The sequence below is a fragment of the Phalaenopsis equestris genome, unplaced genomic scaffold (genome assembly GCF_001263595.1).
Source record: "Phalaenopsis equestris unplaced genomic scaffold, ASM126359v1 Scaffold000552, whole genome shotgun sequence".
Classification (NCBI taxonomy): Eukaryota; Viridiplantae; Streptophyta; class Magnoliopsida; order Asparagales; family Orchidaceae; genus Phalaenopsis; species Phalaenopsis equestris.
Window position 1 is genome coordinate 2019368 of NW_018164992.1, and position 11172 is coordinate 2030539.

The 11172-nt window shown below is 30.6% G+C and overlaps 1 protein-coding gene across 1 annotated transcript; it reads right to left on the bottom strand.

The window, feature by feature from the left end:
• Nucleotides 1-3079: 3079 nt before the first annotated feature.
• On the bottom strand, nucleotides 3080-3875 carry LOC110029168 (photosystem I reaction center subunit II-1, chloroplastic-like). The gene has a single exon (XM_020731337.1). The coding sequence runs from the start codon at nucleotides 3756-3758 to the stop codon at nucleotides 3198-3200; it is 561 nt and encodes a 186-aa protein (XP_020586996.1). The 5' UTR covers nucleotides 3759-3875; the 3' UTR covers nucleotides 3080-3197.
• Nucleotides 3876-11172: the final 7297 nt, after the last annotated feature.

An 11172-nucleotide genomic window follows, 5' to 3' on the forward strand; every position in this document is an offset into this window, starting at 1 on the left:
GGGTTAAGCATTATTATGAACGCTAAATATTTAATGTATTAATTTATTAGTATGGAACAGAAATTGAAATCTTTCTTATAATTATTTCAAGTAATTAACCAAATCATTGTCTTTTTTTTTTATTTATTTCTTTATTAGGCCATTTACATTCATACCACCCAATTCCTACGTATTTACATATATAACGCCTAGCTTTAATTTCTGCGCATATACCACACAATTCTTTTGTATTTTTACACATTTAAAATCTAAACTTTAATTTTTACATATTTACCACCTTACCAATATATGAAAATAGTAGTGTTTTTGATGTGATGTGAAGATTTTGACCACATGAATGTACATAAAATTTCAGGTGTTGGATGCGTAAGTACATAGGAATTGGGTGGTATGTATGTAACTGCCCCAAAAATTTGAATTTATCGGACTAATGATATTTGAGAAAGGGAGCATTTTAATACAAAATATCATGTATAGGTTTATGACATCCAGGAGTAAAGAATGAAAATATCAAACTTTAAGTGATAAGTATGTAATTACATACAAGTAAAGGGAATAAAAATCTTTAGTAAACATATCCTGATCAAATTTGATCACAGTAAATCTCAAATATCATTATGAGATGAGCATAATATAAATTTTAATTAATTAATTATGCACACTGCAATCAGTTCAAAAGTAATCTAATGAAATTAACATTATTTAGGGGAAACTAACACATGCCAAAAAATAATTATTTACTTATCTATCCAACTCCCAAAGATGGATATTACACATATAGTGCATTGGAGTCATAAGCCCATGCATAAAATGTGTATTTCACTTTTAAAAAGAAAATAATATTAAAATTTTTAATGTAAAGTTAATGATTTGAGTTGTATGCATGCAAATATGATGTTTAGGAGTTGGACATGTACATATAGAAGAAAAGAGTTGCATGCATCTAAATGCCCCTTTTATTTATATATAAGCTCATTTTCCTTCCACCATATCTTACAAATACCAGAATAAATTGCAGTTTAAAAAGTTATGGTAGCTATTATAATTTTGTTTTAATATTTAAAAAATTAGATTGTAACTTTTTGGCACTCACTGCACGTCGCTAGAACTAGTTGCAAAACACAACATCCCACTACAATTTTATGAAAAAACAAGTAAAACACAGTTTTGCCAAATGCCACAAAATACAGTGCAACATCACACCGCCACCACATCGCTGCCCCAAACACAACATGAAAAGAGACAACAATAACTCATAGTGCATTGAGGCAGCCACGCAATGCTTGAGTTGCATGTCTTAAAATTAAAATGACGCATATTGATGCAATTGTTCTCGCAATAAGATCTGTTACCATATAAAATGAAAATTGTAACTATTAAAATACAAGGCAACAAGCATTTATTTCTATGCTCCACCATATGCATCTATATGAAAGGGGAATTTACAAACATACCGCCCAATTCTTATCTATTTACATATCTAACACTTGAACTTTATCTTTATACGGCTCAAAATTTTAACACATAAAAAAGATACCACTATTTTAAATTTTAAAAAGTAGAGTACACATTTTCATGTATAGGTAAGGCGTCGTAAAGGTGAAAATTTGAAATTTTGGTGTTAAATATGTAAATGCATAGGATTTAAGTGGTATGTAAGTAAATCTTCAAAATAAAGGGGCTCGGATATGTGTGTGTGTTATCTCTGACATTTTGAAATTCAACATTTTGTTTCCAATCAATATGTTACACATTGGGTTGTAATCAAGTCGACTATATCATACTTCGTACTTGGCTTGGTATAATTATTATAAATTGTTCATGTTCAGCTTGTGTTTGTGTCGAGCTTTTAATATTTGAACTTAATTTGCACTTGATTTATTTATGAGAAATGAAAAGTATTTAAACGACCTAGAAACTTGAATGAGCATCTAGATTTTCATACAAAAAAATTAATAAAAATTTGATTGCAACTACTAATTTATTGATTAAAAATTCTAAACTCTACAATATCTAAAATCTCATTTCTCTTCCATTTTCCAAAAAATCTATTACTTAGAGGTTATTTAGTAGAATGATTTGTGTAGCATTTAAGCATGATTTAACCTAAATCCTAAAAATAACTAAAAACGTCAACTTTAAAACCTACATAAACTTAATATCCGAGTATTTTTATATCATATATAATACAAACTATCATCGAGTTATCAACAAACAAGTTAAAATTCTAAGTAATTAAATTTTATTTAAATAATATATCATACATGATACGAACTATCATCGAGCGTAATATCGAGTGATTAACAACTTATTTGTTGAATAACAAATAAGTTTGTTCGTGTACATAAATGAACAAGTTCAACAATGCTCATGTCTAGTTCATTTAAGCTTTGAGTTTTTAAAAATTGTTCAAGCTCTTTTATTTACTAGTTTGAATGAACATGATCGAGCCTTAATCGAATTGAATTCGGGTTATTCATCGAGTTCATTGGTTTATTTACAGCCCTAGTTAGAGATTCAAGCACGTTTGACTCAAGACCCAAATTTTCTTATAGGTCTTGCGTTTGTTTTGAAAATTTAAGACATGGGCACAAGCATAGGATAAAGATTGGTAATTTTGAGGATTCCACTTACCTATATACAGGCCTGATTCCCAATTTAGATGTCTTCATTTGCATATAAAGAGTTACATGCATATCACTAAATTCTCGTGCATTTACATATCTAATGCCTAAACTTCCAAGTTTTTCACATACACCACCTTACATATGCATCAAAATGCATATTTCATTTTTTTGAAGTTCTAATATTTTTTTTAGCAAGATGAATGCTCAAATTTGACACATTGAAATTCTTTACTTTATTTCTAACTATTGTGCTACACATTCGAACACCATTTAGATCCAACTTGAGACCTCAATTCAAATTATTATGTGCAGAATCTGGTTGCATTCGAACTTCAAACATATCTTGTACAACAATGTACAATAATGTTGTAAATCTTTATGCATCTATACTCCCTATTTAATATTCTGTGTCTCCACACACACACTTGCTCTCTCTCTCTCTCTAAGAAAGATTAACATAGCATAAACATCAATCAAGACCAAAATCAAACAGCAATCAATTCCCATCATCCATAAACCATAGTTACAAAACAAACATCATAAAAACAAGATCAAGATCTCCAAACGATTCTACAAATCATAAACCTGCTTACCTGTAAACTTGACGGTGATCGGATCGGCGTTCTTCCCGATATTGCGGTCATTAACGCCGACGCCCTGCCTTCCCGGGTTCACCTTCTCCGGATAAACCCCATCCTTGGGATGAAGGTACTGCACCTCGCCATTAGGGAAGACGCGATAGAACCTGTAATTGATCTTGTATTTGGATCGGAGGCGAGTACCTAGGGCAAGACACTGTTCCTTGCGAGCTAATTTGAGGAGATTGGGACCCTCGCGCATGATGGCGGCGCCGCCGGTGGGCATTTCGAAGACCTGCTGCTTGGGGGAGTCCCATGTTATGGCGTAGAATTCTTCGACTTGGGCTTTGCGGAGTAGGCCGCCGGTGCTGCCGGCGAAGATCGGGGAGGGGGTGTTGGGATCGAGTTGGGGAGGGGTAAATCCGGCGGGGGGAGGATTAGGGTTAGGGTTTAGGGCGGGCGTGGCGGCGTCGAGTTTGGAGAAGGAGAGGGAGAGGGGGCGAGTGGGGTTGAGCGGGGATGAGGCAAACAGAGAGGGGGAGGTCATCGCCATGGCTGGAGGAGTAAGAGAGTGAGGGAGATTGGAGGTGATCCTGGTTTTAGATGAGTGGATATTTTCTGGAGGGGAGGAGATAAGGGGATTACGGGATTGCCGAATGGGAACTCCGGATTTGGATAGGAAGTTTAGTGGTGGGGGAATTCTGTTTTTTTTTTTTTTTTTTTTTTTTTTTTTTTTTTGAGATTTACATATCTACCACATAATTTTTATGTATTTATGCTATAACACTCTAAAGTTTGATATTTATATATACTAAATCTTATTGTCATACATTTATGCATGAAATAATGCATTTCAGTTTTAATAATAAAAAATTTATTTTATTGTCATTTATTTATGCATGAAAAGATGTATTTCAATTTCAACAACAAAAGAAATTATTACTGCAGGATTTATGTGCATGCATACTTCATGTACAATAATATTATGTACTGTTATACTTCAAATATGCGTGCATACACAATCTATAAGCAATATTCTCTCTTAAGAAAAAAGTGATTGTGGCATTTTTTTATATGATTTTAAAAATTTGAGTGATATGCATATAAATATGAATGTTAAGATGTTAGATATGTATATAAATAAAAATTGTGTTGTATGCATGTAAATGGTCAAAATTTTTAGGAAAGATTTACATACATACCACCCAATTCCTGTAATACATATCTAACACCTAAATTTTAATTTTTTTACTTGCATATCACCTCACTCATGGAAGAAAAATGTAATTCATTATTTAAAAATTAATCTTGTGGCATCTTTTAAGTAATATGAAAGATTTGGAAGGTATAATTACAAAGAGTAGTTTAAGTTTAGAAATTTAAGAACATAAAGAATGAGCAGAATGAATGTAAATGCCACATTTTTTTTATTTTTAAGTACAAGAAAATAGTAAAATTACTGCACTGCTGGTTTAAATTTCAAACATCACCCACTTGCTTCCACTAATCAGTTTATCAAGTTAAAATAGTAATATTTTTCATGTGATATGAAAGATTTGGGTGGTATAAATGTAAAAATTAAAGTATAGGTACTTAGATTTGTAAATACATTAGAATTAGGTGGTATGTATGTAAATGTCCCTATAAATTTAGTAGGCTTCTTTTTGAAAGCACTTGATAGGTTGAGTTAGGATTAATTATTTGGAGATCTCTCTCTCTCTCTGTTTATATATATATAGGGGTATATGCAAGTTAATAGTTGTATTTATGTATGTATAATATAAATTATTAATTTTAAAAATTTGTAAATAAATAAATAATGTTAAATTTAATCAATAAAATTGAAATCTTATTCTATTACATTAAGCTTGGTTAGCCCGATTAACTGGAATTACTTTTATTTTTATGCATAATTTTTTATTAGTATAATTTTGATAATATAAATTCAGACTATTTGTCTACAATGAACAATAGTTCTAAAGATCAAATTAAGTATGTCTAATTTAAAATTATTATAAAAAAATGGGAATCCGTCCCATCAAAGCAGTTTAAAGCATTGTAGCTTAGGTGACATTAGGGTTGTCAATGAGCGAAGCTTTTAACACTACCAAGACTGTTATAGCCATAAACCACAACTTTTATAGTTAGCTAAGATTGTTATAAGCTCAACATGACTATTATACTCATAATTCAACAGTTGTAGGTCTAACTATCTTTATACAATTATAATTGTTGAGTTTACTTCAAATCATTTATGATTTTAACATATTCTTATGTTCACATCTCCCATAATTTTGGTGAAAAGCGGACCTCTATAATAATGATTACATGGTGGATCTGCTTGGTTAGGCTAAATCACGTGATTTCTCTTTTTTTTTTGGATTTTTCATAAAAAAAAAACTTCAGTATCTTCTCCTATGATGTTTTTTTCTTATTTGTGTGTATACTTGATCGTCGTGCAATGCTAATATAATAAATTACAGCTCCGCTCTCATGCATTTTCTAGACTGCAATGAGTATAATGATGATACAATAAAAAAAAATTTAATCAATTCTTATATAATGTTCTTATTAGGGTTGTGAGATTTAAGAACCAATAATAAGTAAAATATAGCTTATAAATAAAAAATACTAGATGTGCTAAAATTTCTTGAAGAATAATATAAAAACTTGGTTACATGTCACCATGCACCTAGAATTTCATAAGATGGAAAACTCTGTTTGGACTTTTTTACTTATATATTTGATAAAGAGATAAATTATTTTATTTTATTAATACATTCAAATTTAATTAATCTATTTCCAATTTTTTTAATAAATAGTTTTATTTTTTCAGGATTCATAATCAAATAAAATAGCAGATATCTGGAGCTCAATTTAATACACGACGAATGAACTGAATCTTTTGAGTTTAGTTGCCTAATTTTTGCTAACTCAGCTAAATCCACCCATTTATCTCGTTCATAAGAACTTTTTCTCTACAACCCTCTATTCATATTAATCCTTTATTAAACTCTCCGTTTCGTTCTGCTGTGAAGTTGCAATTTAAAAATTAAACCTTTGAGATCAGAGAGCAAAATATGGGACTCGGGCTCAATTCTATGGGCTGCCTTTTGAATAATAAGTTACAGTTGAAGGATTTGATCAACCCACAAGAAGAAGAACGTTGCGAAATCGAAGTGCTTGGACGTGAGCTTCCTCTATGCATGATTCTTCTCATTGTTCGTGCACTCCCTAACTCATGGTTTCTTTAATTTTATGTGCATTCTCAATAATTTTGTTTATGAAAAATTGCTTCTTTTTAATTATTTTGTCACTTATGCTAGTGATTGATGAACTGAAACATGATGGGGAGCAAGGTGAGAACATGAAATATGTTGGTTAAGAATATGAAGAAAATGATGAGCATAAAGAGATGCAATGAGAGAACAACGTGGAAGAGATGGATTGGATGAGCTCTGATCAACTTTAGAACGTTAATTATAATGATCAGAATATCATTTTCATAAATGATTTCTACGTAGTGTTTTTCTATAAAAACTAAAAATAACTCATTTTTTTTTCTTTCATTCCTTTGTTATTTTGCAAATTTGCATTAAAAGGGAGTTTTCACAGATACAGAATGACAATGCTGCGTGTTTAGAATCTCAAAGCAGAGTTGAAGATTTTTTGATAAGGAAAGAGGAAAATAATACGAACTTCGTGTTTAGATTTTTCTCCGGAGATCTCAGCCCCAATAGACCCTGGGATGGCGAATGTCAATGACAATCTTATCCGGCAGACTAAGAGAAAAGTGTGGTGTTTTTGGTCGTCGGAACTTCACCAGTATTTTATAATCACGTTGCAAGAACTTGGTGGTGGGAGTTGTAGCTAATGTGTTTTAATGTTGTACTGTATTATGCGATAAGACAAAAAATTAAATTCTTACTTTTTTGTTCGATTCAATTGGAATTGGAATGTAACATGGTTTTAGCTTATTAACTTTTTTAGTTGCAACTTCAAAACAAATTAGAGAAATGATGATGGTTCCTGAGCAGACAAATAATGAAGTGAAAAACCATTTACAGGTATATCCAAACTTTTTATAGCATTTTCCTTATTTTACACCGAGAAAAAAATTGTTAAAATCTATAATTTTTATAATGTCTAACTCTCTAAAACCGATTTGAATGTTTCAAAAATACAAACTGCATAATAGAAGGATACATAATTCACCTCAAATTGTTTCACCACAGGAAAATCTTCAGCCAACATAGTTTTTTTCTCAATTTGTTTCATCATAAGAACCTTTCAGCTGGCTTGCATTGCACATTCTTTTGATGATAGGAGGAGCTGTAACTGGAAATGATTTGAAACAGTTGCAAAGTTGCATGATAAAGCTCTCCATGGAGATCTTGTAAAAGAATAGACTGAGATTGGAGTTAAATGATTATGTATAGTATATGATTTTAGACTTTTACATTATTTCACATAAAAAAAAATTTATTTCTATTTGAAACTATTGCCACTGCAATTCGGAAGAATTGCAACACATAAAGATGATTTGTTTTAGGCATGACCCCTATGTTGCTAAGAATAATTTAGTGATTTAATTTGTTGAATTTTATCATGATTTGACTTATGATCAAACTAAATAAAGAAATAGATGACTTGAAATGAACATATTAAAATTATTGTTTTTTAGTATTTTTGAATTAAATTTAAGTAAATTTATTATGGATGTCCATTTATATAAATGCTAAAAAAATTTCATAGTACTCATAAACCATGAAATTAGTGGCCATTCATTGAGGTGCTATTCTTGCATGTTTGAGGTTTGATCTATTTTTAATAAGATTTCATATAATTTTAGAATAATACCTCTTTTTTGGTGAAAATTCTCACCAAGGGTTTGATTTATAAATTAGAAGTTGTACGATTGAAACTTAAATAAAATCATGTGCAAGATATTCCTTATATATATATATCTAAAACTAAAATCATGGTTTGTTGGTTGGCGGGGTTCACTGTAAGTTTCCTCAGGTCACGATTTCAATCCCCAATGGCGTTGGGTTCTCGAATATTTAGACACATGGTGAAGACTCTAATCATGGGGCCTAGCGCATGGGAAATCGATACCAATTTCCTTTTAATATATATATATATATATATATATGGTCATTAACTTTATCGGCGAGTTAGTTCCACTAAGGATTGTGACGAAACTACAAAATGCCACGTTATATTTGAAACATTTTTTTGTCAAAGAGATTATGATTCAATTCGGCTCTTAGTATATAATACTTGATGATCAATATGTTGAACTTTATACTTAATGACCTATATGTTGAACTTTAACATGACAAGTAAATAAATTTAGTCTATACTAGTTTGGACGACCGACCCAATCAAGAGGACTGAGAAGGCTGACCTAGTTCAACTGACCGAACTAATCCCGTAGGCCCAAAGCCAATTAAGCTTAGCTTGTTGAGCTAGAAAGCAGTTGGATGACAAGCTCAGATATGCAAAATACCAGAGTACCCCAGTATTAATCCCATTAAAGTATAGGCAAAAATATAATAATATTATCATTTATTATCTTCTCTATAAATAAGAGAATCATTTAAGAATACGACACGATTGATCACTATTCATTATCTCTCTATATACTTACATACTTGCAATCTATGTTTCAAGAACAAGTCATTATATCATAAACTCTTATCATAAATTTAAACTTTTCAAATAAAAATAAGTTCACCATTGGTGAAGTCTACATGGACAATCTATGCTCGGCCGAAGCTAAAATAGCATGGCTTTCATAACCATAACTTAATTAATTTTTAATTAAATTTAATGACCAGTTAATAGAAATTCTGAATCTTTAGTTTATTTGATTATATTATAGTATGCTATCCACCAACGTTTTATAACCATCGTCTGTATATATATATATATATATATATATATATATGATTGATATGATTGAGATATTAAAATATTATAGCAGTAACAAAACAAATGTCGTAGATAAATAAAAGTAAAGAAAATGTGTGGTTTGTTTGCTAGGAAAATTTACATGTATTAAAATTCTCCAGTGGTTATATTTTTAATATGTAATTTTTTAAATATAATTACATAGACAACATCTTAATCGCTAAATGCATCAAAAGAGTCACTATGATAGAGTTATCTGGAGTAAAATACATTTTTCTAGGCATATATTTTGTTTTCATTTAGCCAATATGATGATACATATATATAAATAGATACAATAATTTAATAATATGGATTTAATTACATACCACACAATTATTATGTATTTCAATATCTAGTGTCTAAACTCAATATTTATTCTTATAACATGCGAGTCTTTAGCATTACATCAAAATATCATTATTATTAACTCATCAAAAGTGAAATTCACATTTTCAAGTATATGTTTTGATGTGATTGCGACATAAAACATATTATATAAATAAACAGTGTATAACCTAAACGCACAAACTCACAATATGTGTTTGAAAAGATTAAAACTCGCCAAATTGGCTCAAAGCAAACATGTAAACGTATTTCCAACTGAACTTGTGAGCCAAGTATTAGATGGACTTGCCAACCTACAGAAGAAAGGGACATCCAATTTGGCTCATAAAAAAACTTATTAAATCTCCATATTGAACTTGTCAGATTTACCATATCAAAGTGCTACTTGATTTTCATCACAAAGAGACTCCATGAATCTTTCATGCCCATCAGCCGACTTCTAGTCGGAACTTGAGTTTGTATGTAGGCCACATGCACCTTTTATTTTTATATATTTGCATTCTATTATATGTATAAGTAATTTTGTGGCGCATAAAACCTTAGATCTATGCTTATAAATAAGGGCTCTAGATATGAGGTGAAATATTTGCGTACATAAGATGTACGCAGCGCTGCGTACATCAGAGGTTATTCTGGGGGTACAGGGGAGTTATATCCGGGTTATACCGGAGGTTACAAGGGGGTATAACCCAGATATAATTCTCATTGTACCCCCCCCTGAATAACCTCTGATGTACGCAGCGCTGCGTACATCTTATGTACGTAAATATTTCTCCTAGATGAGAGCCAAAGTTTTGAATTTTGGGTTCTACTTCTTGCCTATTATTTAACATTTTAGCCTAACAATGGATTTTTTTTCCATCACTTCTAGCCCTTTCTTTGCTCTTCTCTAACTACTAATCGTCTTTTTTTTCCGATAAATAAAGTTTGGTAAAAATGAATTCCGACGAACAAAAAAAAATGGAGATAGATATGTAAATTCTTGTTTGAATATTAAATGTTTAAATATTTAAGAGACTAGCAATATACATGCAAATCATCTTTTTTACCATTGCATTAGCGGAAAAAGTAATTACAAAGTGCACCCAATTTTAAAAATAGATTAAGCTGATTTAACAAAATTGCATTTTCAATATAGCTTTTGATTTTTTTGATAAAATAATGTAGAGAGAATGAGCACATGCAAAAATATTGAATCATATACATATTGATATAGTGACTAAGCGTGTAGCCTCAGATAAATTGATATGTTAATCATTAAAATTGGTTTGATTTGTTACCACTCAATTGGTGAAAAATGAGATGATGTTTAATCAATTTTTGTATCATCGGGTCCATCTCATCAAGCCGGTCAGTTTGACTAAAGTTTATTGAAATGGAGGCTCTCCATGACTTTTTATCAAACCGAACATTTTCTGCTAAAAAGACTCTCTTGAGATTTATATCATGCCTTGTAATTCATGTTGAATGTTGGAACTTTAATGATGGTTCATTATATAAAGACAGGAAAAATATTGTATCCACATATCCTGACTATTCAAATTTAATCAAGATTGATCTTAAAATCTTTGCTTTCTTTAGATGAATATAACATAAATTTTGATTAAATAATCATATACTACATTCAATTTAAAATTAAGATAACATCTAAGATTTCTCCTTAC